Source organism: Barbus barbus (assembly GCF_936440315.1).
Source record: "Barbus barbus genome assembly, chromosome: 17".
NCBI lineage: Eukaryota > Metazoa > Chordata > Actinopteri > Cypriniformes > Cyprinidae > Barbus > Barbus barbus.
The window spans coordinates 24,791,462-24,806,519 of NC_136745.1; the positions used below are offsets into that span (position 1 = coordinate 24,791,462).

Genomic DNA, 15,058 nt, shown 5'->3' on the forward strand with positions numbered 1-15,058 from the left:
TAGTGCTCAAGACGTTCTCAGGATTATCTGATGAATGGAAAGTTCAAAAACAGCATTTGGAATAAAAAATAAATAAATGTCTTAAACTTTATAAATATCTTTACTATCACTTCGGATCAATTTCATGCATTTTTGTTGTTTAAAGAAGTATTAATGTCTTTTAAAAAACTTACTGACCCCAAAGCAGTAGTGTATTTCACTAACATTTCTGTATACATGATCACAGGCTGATGAGCAATTATTTTACTTTTTTTCGAGGGATCAACCAGGGTTTTGTGGCATTCAGAAATCATTAGAAATTTATATAAATGGAATTTTTAACTAAGCTAAGTTAGTAAGATGGGATTAACTGAAATGGAATTCAAAATTTTGCATAAACTGTTATGCATTTCAGATAAACAAACTTCCCTGAACAGCATGTTAACACAAAATGAACCGAGCTTAGTTGCTTTAAATAGGCCTGTCAGGCCTTTCCTGCGAGTAGGCGGTTCTTGGCCAAAATAAACTCCAAAATATAACAGACTTCTTGGCAAAGTCAAAGATACATCCTTTATGTGATATACGGGCCAAGATAAACAGCACCTTTTGGCGCAAATAAATTTGTAAAGAACTTCCTTCAAAGCACCATTGATGTTTGAGACTAACTTTTAAATACTGATGCAATCTTTTCAGAACAGTTAAAGCAAACACTGTCATGTGAGAACAGCAAATATTTCCCTTCAAATCCAGAGGTATTACTGTTCAGACATCCAGTACGTTGCATAATAATCAAAACATTTTCAACACTAATGAAATGGAAAACAAAAGCCCCGGATGGCAAGCAGCCCATCTCCCTCCTGACTTGCTTATTAATAGTAATCCCATGTCAACCCACTAGCATCTCCCCGAGCTCTGACTTGAGCGAGAACAACAGATCTAAGTAAACAAGAAAGGCGGCGGGTGATTCCTAATTAAATATAGATTAATATTAAACCGAGGTTGTTAAGAGAGCCTCAAAAACCCTTGGGCTGCGATTCCACATCGCTTCTACTTCGTTTTTTCCACCCGCTACTTTATAACTCCCTTTAAAGTTGTTGTTTTTGGTCTGAAAGAAGTTCAAGCAAAGCCACTCTGTGAGATGTGGACAGATCTGTGAGGAAGCGGTCGTCTGACGATTGGGGGGGAAGCAGGCAGGCAACAAGGATGAAAGGTTATAGCGGTGTACCGACATCAGACGCACAAGACATTCAAACCGTGCCAAACAAAGACAGGTACAATGGAAGAAACCATAGTAATTGCGCTTCGTGCTTTTAATATCATAAGTGTGGCCATTATAAAAATGGGAATCTGTCGTTGGTTGAAAAGACAAGGCTTGAAGATGAATATTACTCTGTCAATCTTTACGAAATAAGCTCCAGATAACCAAGACGTTGTGCCTTTAATGGCAGATACATTCACTTTCGAGCGCAGGCCAAATTGCCAGTCTAGCTCTCTAAAACCAAGATCTAATCATCCAGAAGTCAAGCAGTCCAATTAAACCTCCTATTTCCTCAAATGCGTTTGAAAAAAGCAGGGCTGGGAAGAACAAAATGGCTGCAGTACATCACCCTGATGGAGGCGTGCTACCAACTTTGGACACCGCATGTTATTTATTATCGCAGATGAATATTAAAAGTGTTTATCATATGAATATCCTCTATGATAAAGCAGCCATTCACGGTGAAGGTTCCGATGGAAGAAAAATCCTGGGTGAATTGTGTGAGAAGATAACCAGTCACGAATGCTTTTGAAATAATCATGCTTATAGATCAATTTGTTATGAAATATGTTCTAGGGAAAAACAACTCTCTAACAGGGGGAATAATTTAATAAGCAGACTAAAAACCCCTTCATCTAATATATGTTGTGCATGGCATCTGCATCCGAATTGTGTTTGTGATTCACAAAACATCTCCTCCTTTATTCATTCCTTTCATCGGTTCTCCCGCTTTGCATTTGTTTCGTTATTATAACGTAAGCGTTCAGCTTCAGCAATTCTTTTTAACGAGATGGCTGCTAACATGGATGAATGACAAAAAAAGAGTGAGAACAGGCTCAGAAAGTAAGAGTTGTTTAAGGCGGCTGAAGTAACAGATTGAGGGGCACACATAAGTGTTGCACACACGTGTGCATATTTCCTGTGAGGACAGAGAAGAACAGTGTTTCGTTCGAGTCATGTCCCCTATGAGAGCAATAATGAAGATCAATACTAACAATTCAGGAGGTCCTTTTGACAAAGCGGGTGAAAGGCTTCAGAGTGCTGATGTATGGAGAGGCCATAGGGGACCCGCATGAATAAAGAATGCCTGTGTGAGGGCTGCGAGCTCATTCCATTAAAGAGAAGCAAAAGGAAAAGGAGCATGGTTGTGGGTTCAAGTGGTTCAATCACTTTACAGCAAAGCCTCTGAGGAGATGGCATTAGAGGACAGTGTGACTTCCAACTAAGTGAAAACCTGCGTAATTAAATGCATGAATAAGAAATTAAGCAAATTAAAATTGTTAACAGTTCGCATAAGAAAGGAAAAGAACATTGCATGGGTCAGTTAAGAGGACAGCAGATGCTGGACAAAAGACTTCAGTGATGGGAATTGCTATATATAAAAAAATTAATTACAGCAAAATGAGGCACTTAAAAGGATAGTGCACTAAAACAAAACATTTAATTGGTTATGTATGCTTCATTCACTCTAATGCTGGTCTAAACTTGTGTAACTTTTGCAAAATCTGCAAAACACAAACTGAGAAGTTTTCCTGGAATTACAATGAAAAGGAGCTAAAGGTTCCAAGGTTTTAAAAAAAACCCATAAAAGTCATTAAAGCAGTGTTATTTTAGTATTATTTATATACTAATGTAGTATTTATTATATTATTATTTATATTTTTAATTAGCTTTTATTTATATATTTTGTTTTCATTTCAATTTGCTTTATGCTTAAGTAATTTTGTGCTTGTCATTTTTTTAAATGTCTGATTTCATCAGTATTAATCAGTTTTTAATATTTCCATTTAGCCTTCATTTTTTATATAAAATTTTTAGTAATTTTTAGTAGTTCCAGCTTGTTTCATTATAGTTAGTAGCCAAAGCAACATTATTAATTTTTTGAAAGTTTTTCTAAAGTACTTCATCTAATGTTTGTACATTTTTTTCAGCTTTTTTCAATTTACAAAAAAAATAAAAAACATTTTATAGTTTTAGTTAACAATAACAACACTGTATTAAAGTGGCCTGTATGGTGTTATATTCTAAGTCTCATGTAGTCATCCAATATCTCTGTGCTACTAATAGAACAACATTTTACTCATAAATTTTCCTTTTGTGTTTGATGAAAGAAAAGAAAGTCATACAGGTTCGGAACAACATGGGATGACAGAATGATGAATGAATTTTCTATGCTTCTACAATACAGACAGTAAGAAACAAAAGGCTATAAAGGGTACATAGTGAGATAAAGAAGTGGGAGAGCATAACTACAGTTTCTTTCAGAGGGCTCTCTTAGTGTGGGATTTAGAGGACACGGCACCGCATGCTCCTGCCTCGTGCGCACTGATATGTAACAGTGAGTGAAACAGAAGTGCAAAAAAGGGCGTGTGTACACAAGCATGACAGGGGACGTGGCCTCGGGGCAGCAGGCAGGATTAATTGCCCCTGGCACCCAAGGACGGGCAATTCATTGCCCACGCCAGAGTCCTGAAAGATGGGGGTGAGATTGGGGGTGTAGAAGAGGGGTTAATTAAACTCTGCAGTGTAAGACACTCTAATTAATGACTCCGGTTCCCCTTCCCTAATTTAATGTGCTGAACTCTTCCCGTTTTATTACATTCTTCCCTATAAGGGTGTCATACAGCTGATTAGCCTCATACCCTCCAACCAGTCCAGCCCGACATGCAGACCTCAGGAGAGAAATGGGCAAGGCCTTCTACTGGGAAGGGTCCTGCTTTTGGGTGCAAAGAAGATTAATGATCCACAGGCGATCACAGAATGTTTGCATCAGATATTGTGGAATCCTAACATAAAAGTTTGTCAGAATGGCTAATGGCTTTATCTTTGATCATCCCAAATTCCCCTGTAACCTCAAACACATCTAAAAACACATGACTTTTTTTTTTTTTTTTTTAAAGTACAAACAGTGATGATTAATGCGTTCAAAGCGAATGCCACAGGGCAAGACGTGCCACTGGGGACACATTATTTTTGGGTCCATTTTATGATGCATTTTTACAGCCAATATTGATAGCTATACCTACTTCAGTTGGAAGAAAATAACATGTTGCTCCTCTAGATGAGGATGCAGTCTCACCGTGTCCTTGAATACGAGGCGTGCTGCCTTGAAATCGGTTTATTACAGCAGAACAAACAGATTTATTTACAGATATTAAAATGCAGGGTGAAGGTCTGAGACACAGCATGAGGCTCCGCGGCATTGAAAAAGTTAAAAAGGACAATAAATGCTCTGAGGGAGCCGTATCTGTGCCGATGTCTAACGTCTGATGGAAATCAGCGAGTGTGAAAAGATTTCATTAAACGTATGTTATTAAAGTAAAGAGCCCAATTCCTCAGACCCACTCTTCAGAGAATTACATCGCATCAGAGGATGTCTTATCTTATCGGAGCTCTGCAACATCGCAGTTGGTTAATCAGGAAGACTGATAATTAACTGAGTATCATTATCAGTTGAGCCAGGGTTGGTTTTAATAGTAAGATTTATAAATATTTTAAGTTAAGGAAATAAAAGGAGGACTTTAAGGTGCCGATTTATGATCAAAAACAGTATATCAAACTGTGCGCTCATTGGGAGAATCTTCTAGTCTGTAAGACAGATTGTTTCGCTGTGGATAGAGCATGTGTGGTGTCAGCTAAGAGCTCTAATGTGTAGCAGATGGATGCAGTGAGGAATGTCTTGGGACAAGCTTCTGCCAGTGTACACCTGGGGCACCAATCAGGCTCGTAACATTTCCAAACGGCTTTAAAAAAAAAAAAAAAAAATCTTTACCAACTTTATGGGGGCGAAAGTGTTGACTGTGCACTGCTGGACTCTTGTTGTCTCATTTTCTCTGCCGTTCTCACTCCCTCCGTGCTGAAAGCTAGCCAGATCAGAGTGACCTTCAACCACTTCAGCCTCATGGGGACTGAAGGGGAGAGAGAGAGAGAGAGAGAGAGAGCGAGCGAGCGAGATGGCGATAGAGATTGAGAGGGAGAATGGAGTAGTGGGTGGAGCTAAGCAAGGCGAAAAAAATATTGAAGGCAAGGAATGGAAAATTTCTGGAAACCAGTGGTGCGCATAGACGACTGTGACAAGAAAGCTGACTTTGCCTTCTCTATGCCTTTCTTTCCCATCTGGCTGATTAAAACTCCAAGATGACCCCTCACCATGAATAAATGAGGTGAACATTGTAAAGAAAAAATACAAGAGAAGTAACCTTTGATTTCACATTGGCCACAAAGAGAACGGAACCCGGCCTGTCAGAGCAGTTGTGGGAGAAATTTAACAGATAATGAGATTCAGCTCAATCTCCTGTCACACTGGTGCTCTGATCTGATCATGCAAGAACAGTTCCTACCTCAAACTCATTAATATTACGTTTCTGTCTCAACTTTTCATCCTCATTCTACGTATTTAAAATGGACCGATGTGTACATTTTTTCAAGGGGACCAGTGTGTGTAAAATCAGATAGGGCTGATGTTCACAGCTTGCTTGTTTCTTCAGCATTTCATATTGTTTTCAGCTCCCTGAAGTATTCATTATTTCCAACAAATGTCTTATCTGGGATGTCATGTTTAGTGTATGATATTTCAAGAATTACGATTGCCTGGCTCATAGGAATTGGTAGATTTATAGAAAATCTTGTTGCTTTCTGGTCCAAATGATTCAGCCTCTCTTCCGGGTACAAATAGGTTCATAATTGGCTCCAAAATTTGCAAAAAAGTTTCTAGGCGTGGGTGGTTGGAGCATTAATTGCATCCATAAAGACACAAAAGATACTGACAAATATGTTTTGATCTTAAAGCATAAGCATTGATTGTCAGTGATTATTATCAAAATGTGAGACATATTAACATTTCAGTTGGGTTAGCGATAACATATTGCTTAATTTAAAGGACTAAATTGGAATTGCCTACCTACAATACCTATAACACTTTTGCCTGACGAAGGTTGCCACTTTTAACTTTTTCTAAATAAAGGGAGAATGTGCAGATCTTTTTTGTATTACCTACATTACAGGCATGTAAGTATAGGTGACCTGTTTCCAAAAAAAAATTCAAATCTGCTTTTATTAGGGCGCTGATGTGCCAGTACATGATTTTAATCCCCCTTAAAAAGAAAATTTACATACAGAAAAAAAAAAAAATACTGAGTGCACCTTTAAAGATATGCTTATAATACAAAGACTGCATTAGTAATCTATGCAATGCAGTCATCCGTCTTCAGTCAGGCAATTGACCCAGGGGGACCATCCTTGCAATTAGTTATTCTAGATAAAAAATAAAAATAAAAAAAAAAAAGTGTTTGTTAAATGACAGATAACCAATCTGAAAGGACCTTCTAGTTCATCACAGCACACAATCATTCGTCACTAACAGCAGGGACATCGGGGGTGTTGTTTTTTTCCAGCCTGGAACAATGTAATTATCATTGCAATGATTGCACTAGCAGCAGTAATTAGTAGCGCGGACCCTTCCGGATGGTGACTCCCATGCAATATGCACGAGGCCATTCAAATATCCCCGCCTGCTATCTGAAGTGAAATCCGAGAGGCTTAGAGAGAAGCAACTAAGCGGTAGAGTGAGAGAGAGCGCGAGCGAGCGGAGGGAGGGGTACAAGTGCACGTCAGCTGCCTACAAATGACACACTGCAATCATAAACTGTCTCGCGGCGCGTTCTTTCGCTCTTTTCGTTAGTGAAGTAATTAGAAGACATCGAGATACTCCGAGAAAAGCGGCTTCCGTTACTGATTTAGCGGATAAGACGTTTCTAGCGCACTTCTGAGGGACTTCTACTCCTCAGACCCCCAAAAAAGCTCCATCGCAGCCGCCTGAGAGTCTGGATGGACCGCGAAGGATCCTGCTGGAGCTCGAGTCGAGATAACGGAATAAACCCCATGCCGATTATATAAGGATTTTGCGACAAAGAAAGTCAGGAGACAGAAAGGCTCGCATCTTCATCACTAATTCGCCAGAATAAACTGCACGCCAGGGTTTATATTATGGACAATGTAGTCTTTGAGCTCGGCGTGGCTGACTTCTCTGGATTATTTTCGCTGTACAGTTTTATCACTGGATTCAGATAATATCGTCTTGATGCCTGCAGGGTTGCACTGGTCACTAGATTGAGACTGCTGTGTGAAGTCTTCATGCTGTGGGGTAAATACACTCTCTACTTCATCTAATCCTGCTTACATGAAGTTCAGCTCTCTTGCAACTTGATATTCAATTATTCATGCAGCCTTCAAGTCTGAAAGTGCAAATGTTTCACTGTTGAGCTCGATGGCGAGATTGACACCTGGCAATACAGATGGCTAGATCCCAATGCATTGACACCTGTCGCAATATGGTGATATATTGAAGTGGTACAGGTCTGATCACACATGTCCTGCAGTGGCAGCAGCACGACACTTACAAGCATCAAGACAGATGATGCCATTTATTCACGAACACTGATGCTCTCACTGTACAGATGATCTTCTCTGTGTGGGAATGGTTCGATGGCACATTACCGATGGACATTTTCAGCTGTTTACTCGTAAATGAGGGCATGTGGCATGAGTCCAGCAGAGAGCATCTCCAAGAATGAGAGGTAGAAGTGATTATGGGCACTTGCACACAGCAATTAAACATTTACAATATTTATCACCTATATTTAACCCAGTAATAATGACCGTCACTTTAGAGTGTTAATTAGGAGAAGCTTTTACATTTCTCCTCACACTGTCATACATTACTTAATTACATTACTTCTTATCCTCTAAAACACTGCAGGCATAGTTTAAAATTCTGTCATCATTTATTCCCCCTCATGTCATTCCAAACCTGTATGACCTTTTTTTTTTCATCTGTGGAACATAAAAAAGGTATTTTGAGAAAAGTCTCTTTTTTTATTGGTTTGGTTACCAATATTCTTCAAAATGACTTATTTTTGGTGAACTATATCCTTTTAAAACAACTGAGATTCAGATAACCAATATAGACATAGCTAGTTACTTAAGTGTCTGATAATAAATATGGAGAATTTTTTGTTAGATTGCAGCATTCAAAGCAAATGCATACTGAATATAAGATGCATTAGTGCCTGCACATCTAAATACTATTCAAGGCACATCTTTCGTTGACTTATTAAATACAAGTGCAAATCAAAGAACACATTTGTACAGCAAAATTGCATAAAATTATGCACTGTAACCAGCAGCCTTAAGCCATCACTTATGCTTAAGGATGCACTGACTGGTTATTATGGATGTGCCTGGAGAAAACAACACAGTATCTTCCAAGTGACTTGATAACCTGATGAATTATAGGCTGACAGTGGAGTCAAAAGATAAGCTCTGCACCTACAGGCAAGCCTTCTGGGTTTCTATTCTTTTTTATTTTGAAATAACTTCTATAATTTTTCTGATTGAAAAAGAAATGTGTCCTATGCAGAAGCATTTTTCTTCAGGATGATGTGGCTCGAGTTCAACACTCATAGTCTGAGATTATTGGATTCGATTGAATTCCAAAGCAGAAAATCAGTAACAGAGACAAATATAAAGTCTACAGTCTAAATCAGATATTAGTGACGCACACTCCCTTTTCATTCCACAGAGCTCACAGAAGATTAATCATTCTAGGTCATTTACCAACATACTCCCTTCATTTCTTCCACACTTCCTATTAATGCGTTTAATTTCTACAGTTCCCAAGCTATGAATATTTTACCATTTCCATTCTCATCAACAATTCTCCAACATAACATCTCCTTTTTCCCAAAGCATGTTGCCTGCGCTTTTTGTGTTATACTCGTCACTCTATCCTTCTTCATTTCCCTCAGCTTATTTATGAACTATTACCATCATACCGTAACACTTTATAGGTCTGTAAAAAGCCAAGGGAATAAATCGCCATCATGCTCTCACCGTCCCTCTCTCACCCAATTCAATTTCCATTTCACCTCACCTTTTAACACTTTCTCCCTATGTATCCACACCTTATTGTCAAAAATGACAATTGTCATAATTTACTCTCCCTCATATCATCCATTTTTGGGTGAACTATTCTTTTTGTGTAGTTTTCACATCTAAACTAAAAAATCCAATAAAATAAAATGTTGCAAACCTGTTTCTTAAACCCTGTTGACACCTGTAGATCCACAACAGTAATGATTTTATAGTTAAAAAGCCATCAATCTGAGGTGTTGACATATACATCAGACACAAATGGTCAGACGGCAATAGTGCACCAGCCATTGAGTTCATCCGGCTGAGAAGGCCTGCATTCGATTTCACCATAAAGTCCACAATCATTTCTCTACATTAATCAATACCACAGTTTTACACTGTCCGTTGCTGAAATATGGCCTGAGGAAACATGAATAAAATCAACATCAGTATGCAGCGTTATGACAACACCTCTCAGACAGTATCGAGATTGAGCGTCATCATTTTGCAGGTGGCCCAATGCACTCAGAAGCTTCATTTTGTAAAAGGAGCCAGAGAATCAGACTTGATCAAGTCATACTTCATACAGAAACCAAAGACAATTAAATACTGCAATATGTGACAGAAAACCAGCACAAAAGGCAAGCCACGAGGAAAGGAGGCTTTGAAAGTGTGTCTGGGTTCCCTTCAATATAATTAATTAATAAGGGAACACGGGTTGACATAAGTGCTATACTATGCAGAAAACCTGTGACACTTGAAAAGATGAAGGAATTGAAATTTTCACGAGTTGAAAAATCATATTTAGAAAGACACAAAGAAAGAAAGAGAGATTCTGGCATGCTCGATTATATTTCAGGCATCAACTGGGAAAAATAAATTAGATTGGAAGCAGAAAGATGTTGTTGTTGGAACACTTGTTTTGGAAGTGATGAAAAAAAGATCCTGACCACCCTAACACTCCGTCTAAAACAAGCAAATGCTTATACTCAGTACTGCTACAAACCTCATCTTGCTAATCCAGTCAATGTCACCGGCTTTGTAAGGATTGCAAACTACATTTGTCAAGACCTTCGGTACAGACATTCAGCAACTACCTTTGATATTAAGGCAGAAAAAGAAAAGCTCTCCCATTTAAACATTGACAAACAATGAAGCTGCTTCAAGGGAAAGCATGAATAGTCTATTGTTGACCTGCACATTGCAGAAAATCATGCAATTTGCTCAGTCCATAAAAATGGACTAGAAGGCCATAAATAGTAATACGTACAAGGCTTTGAAGATATAAGGCCAATTTACTCTGAAATTGCACTTTTCTCTGTACATTCCAGCCTAGTAATAGCACATAATCATGCAGGCCATGTCCTTATCAGGATATAACCTCTACAACCATCCTCGTCTCTTTTCTTAATGAGTCATCAGAGTCTGACTATGTCCTTGTTTCTCCTTCTTCCTCAAGCATGTTGCCCTCGCCCCAGGTGTGCGTGTCTACTCTGGTGACAGTGAGCACGATGGCCGTGGTCGACCTCTACCTGCTGGAGCAGAGCATGCTGGGACCTCGAGGCGGAGACCGTCCTGCAGTATGGCCATGTGTTGCCGTCGCGCTGGGTGACCTGTGTTTCCTGCTGGCGCTGCGCTTTGTTTCCGCTGGTGTGATTTCGGAGGCTCGCTCTCCCCGCCGGGGCTTTGCCAACGCTCTCTGGTTTCTTTTCCTCTCGCTGCTGCAGCTGAAGCTTTTCTTTGTGTGCCAGAACTACAGACAGGAGAGACGACCCCCAGATCCTCTCGCCCGCAAGACTCTGACTCTTTTACTTTCGGTGTGCCTGCCCTCGCTGTTTCTCATCCTGACAGGAGCCGATTACATGACTCCACTCCGAAGGAAGCAGGAGGTGCGCAGCCGGCTTCTGTGGGTGGTGGTTGACTTGCTCGATGTGTTGGATCTGCAAGCCGGGCTGTGGGAGGTGCAGGGAAGCGTGGGGGTTCCTCTTTGGGTTGAGGGTATAGTGTTCTTTTACTGTTACGTGCTGTTGCTGTTGCTGCCATGCGTGTCGCTCACGGAGCTGGGTGCCACTGCTCTGCCTGGGCTCCAAGCGGCTCGGAAGGAGGCCATCTATCCGTGGCTCAGCCTCGTGACCATTAACCTGTTCACGCTCGTGCCCAGAGGGGTCGGGATGCTGTGGTACAGGGACCCACGGGTGTCCACGGTGTTCCTGGGGAAAAACCTGCTGGCTCTTGCGGTAAAGTTGAGCTCCGCCTGGGAAAGGCACAGAAAGGGCAGCGGAGGGATGCAGGGTGCAGTAGTCGCCACAGGAACTGGAAACCAGACTCGAGGGGCGGCATCGGAGCAAGCCACGGAGCAGGAGCAAGAGTGCACGTCTCCAGTGCCAACCTCTACGCGCTACCACACACTCTCACGCACTCACGGACACAGCCACTCGCTATCTCACGTCAGCTTAGATGCCACAGAGACCTCTTTGGGACCGGCCTACATTTCTCACGAGCTCTAGAGGTCATGAAAGAGCCCTGAAACTGCCAACAACTGGAATTTGTAGGCTCATAACTATCCCTGGAGTCTCTGTGCTTTTGGCAAGATTAGCAGAGATAACTCATCGTATTAGCACACTTTGTAGTTTGTACAGCTGATGATTTGTAAAGCCAAACACGAGCAGCCTGCTGTGGTGTGAAGCTCCCAGACAAAAATGATAATGAGGCAGAGGGGGGGAGCTGTTTTAATTAAGTGCCTTCTTAAAAGAGCAACAATTAATATTGTTACTCTTGTTCGTTTTGGTGTTCATCAAGGACTTGAATTAAACCATGTACTGTGAAGCATGACCACTGTTAAAATTCAACTCTGTAATAAAAATGTTTCATAGACACCTGCCTCCACCATTGTTACCAGGTCTCAGCCAGACCCATAATATGTTGGTCTCACATGTGAGACAGAAGCATCTCTAAAGTAAATCTGTGCAGACCTGTCAAACCTAATGACAACATTTCAAAAATGATATGGGATGGAACTTCATTTAAAAAAAAAAAAAAAATTCACAATATTTATGGTTGGTCCTCACAAACAAATTAATCCATTCCTCCATTGACTAAATGGGCATTTCATGGTTGAGTAAACACAGTAACGAACGTATCCGTCAATCACTTTCAATTGTGAAACTTTACCCACAATTACATACAGTGAGGTCCAAAAGCCTAAGACTAGAAGTAAAAAATGCTTCTATTTTGCACTTTTATACTTAAGTTCATTACTAAATATATTATCAGCACAGAACTTCCAGGCCAAAATTGCCTTTAGAAATTACATTAATCTTTACGTATTTGTACTATCCCTCTTTGGCTTTAATGACAGCAGGACTCCAGCTGCATAAACTCGTTTGTGTAAAACCAGCACAGAATAAAGCACAAATGCTCTTTTGGATAATTGGAAGCAAAAGTATATATCCATCTGTACAAAGATTTCACATGTCACTAGTATTTCAAAATCCTGAAACTTTGTTTATTATTTAGATTCAAATTATAGTTTGAATCCCAGTTTCTCAATGTTGTATCAGACTTTTAGACCCCTGTATGGGCAGCTTCAGGCATCTGTACACAGAATGGACAGTGATGGCTCATTAATCTCCACCTTTAAACGTTGCCACAGCATGCAGCGTCTTCTCCATTGTGGTTACCAATGACAGATCTGTATGTGCCAGAGTATGATGTTAGAGAGACACACACTTTCTGATGTGGTGATAGAGAATGAATCCTGGTGCATATTACGGTAGGGGGGTTGGGTATTATTCACTCTCCATCAGCAGCCTCTACAATCCCCCCACCCCTGCTCTGATAAACCATTATTACTCATATTAATTGAAATGGGACTAATTTTTCAAAGAGCTAAGAGCTTACCGCACTTCATTCATGATTTACATGGAATATTTACCGAACATAAAAGCGGACAAACTTGCATGACAAATGCTAAAAATAAGCCTAGCTATAAATTAATTGAATTACAGAATGCAGTTCCACATGCAGCTGATTTAGCTTCAGAGGTATATCAGACACATGAAGCAGACCAGAATGCTATTTCTCAGCCTTTCATCTCTCTCTCTCTCTCTCTGTTCAATTAAAATGCGGGGGGGGGCTATGGTCACCAAAGGTTCATTTATTTGTTAAAAAATACAGTAAAACCAGCAACATTGTTAAATATTATTTTCTGTTAATATTTATATTTGAAATGTAATTTAATACGTAATTTATTCCTGTGAGAATCATTGAAAATATCCTGATTTGCTGCTCAAGAAACATTTGCTATTATTATCCATGTTGAAATCAGTTTTAATATTAATATTTAATAAAGCTTAATATTTTGGTGGAAACTGTGATGCATTTTTATCAGGATTCTTAGAACAGAAATTTCAAAAGAACATCATTTATATATCTATATAGACTTAGTAATTAGTTAGGGGAAGTCGTGGCCTAATGGTTAGAGAGTCGGACTTGTAATCCGAAGGTTGCGGGTTCGAGTCTCCGGCCGGCAGGAATTGTAGGTGGGGGGAGTGAATGTCCAGCGCTCTCTCCACCCTCAATACCACGACTGAGGTCCCCTTGAGCAAGGCACCGAACCCCCAACCGCTCCCCGGGCGCTGCAGCATAAATGGCTGCCCACTGCTCCGGGTGTGTGTTCACGGTGTGTGTGTGTTCATTGCTGTGTGTGTGCACGTTGGATGGGTTAAATGCAGAGCACGAATTCCGAGTATGGGTCACCATACTTGGCTGAATGTCACTTCACATCACATCACATTCACATTTAATGAAAATAAGAGTAAAAAGTGTGAGTCAATAACACATGATGATAATTCTTAGCTAAATTATTCCACTGTTGACATGAAAAAAATGTCTCAGTGCAAAATCCTGTAATGGTTCACAAATATATAGATTTTCTTTTGATTTTTAGGGGTGAAATGCAATGTGGACATGTTTCAGTGATTCACCCATTTACCTCACTGAAAAAGCAGGATGTTAGTCTGCCTGGTCTCGATAATGCACAAAACACTTTGTTACGTCCAAGGACGTATTTTGTTTTGTTTTTCTCTCTCTCTCTCCCTCTCCCCCTTCCCATAAGCAGGAGGTAATGGCTGCCACCTGATTCCAATGATTGGTGATCTGATGTGATTGCAGGAGGAGGGGAAACTGTGAGGATTTAAGCTGCACCATTGCACTGCGCAGGGTGTGTGTGGAGGCTGCGTTGTGAGGCTTCTATTTTCAACCCAACAAGCTTTATTAGTTGTTTTGTTTAATATTTTGTTGATTGATTTCTTTGTGGTATTATTGTGTTAACACTCTCGAGGCCTACGGCAAGGAGTTTGGTTTGGAAGTTATTATCTGTTCGTATTTTCTTTTGTTATTGTTTGTTATTTATGAAGTTTGTTAATTTATGGGGAATATGTTAGTGGAGAGGTGGGTGCCATTTTCTTTGTATCTTGATTTTCTCCTGTTTATGCTGGTTAGGGGGTTAGTGTATTGTTATTGTATTTTTGTTTCCTTTTCTTTGTTTTAGCTTAGTTAGTTTCTCGCTAATAGTTAGAGGTTTTATGTTTGTTATTTTGGCCTTGCCCCCTCTTGAAGTTTCAACATGAACTTTAAAATAAAATAACTTGATATTGAGTTGATTGTTTACCTTTGTTAAAGCACCGGGGTTGGGAATTGAACCTTACTGCCTCCACACATCACCTTTTTATTCTGTTACGTGTTCCCCTAACCCTAGACTAACTGGGCACGCAACAACTTGAACTGTTTTCTTATACGCCCCTCTTTTATTCTGTCCTCTGTTTCTCTCCTCCATCCGGCTGAGTTAATTTCTCTCTGGACTGTAATTACTCTCCTCCACAGAAGCTGTCAGTTTCCCCCCTCTCCTCC

The 15,058-nt window shown here is 40.1% G+C and overlaps 2 protein-coding genes across 4 annotated transcripts in view; one reads left to right on the plus strand and one right to left on the minus strand.

Annotated features, from left to right (window-relative positions):
• The window catches only part of LOC306883644 (large ribosomal subunit protein uL11m-like), a 29,933-nt gene that overhangs the window by 8,693 nt on the left and 6,182 nt on the right, over positions 1-15,058 (minus strand). The gene's annotated exons all lie outside the window — the stretch shown is intronic.
• Positions 6,804-12,022, plus strand: LOC306883643 (transmembrane protein 121-like). 2 transcript variants are annotated; one of them, XM_079439001.1, is made up of 2 exons: positions 6,804-7,812; positions 10,608-12,022. In XM_079439001.1, the coding sequence occupies exons 1-2, from the start codon at positions 7,763-7,765 to the stop codon at positions 11,653-11,655; spliced, it is 1,098 nt and encodes a 365-aa protein (XP_079295127.1). In that variant the 5' UTR covers positions 6,804-7,762; the 3' UTR covers positions 11,656-12,022. The 2 variants fall into 2 exon arrangements, with proteins under 2 accessions (XP_079295127.1, XP_079295128.1); XM_079439002.1 differs by having other exon boundaries at positions 6,804-7,379.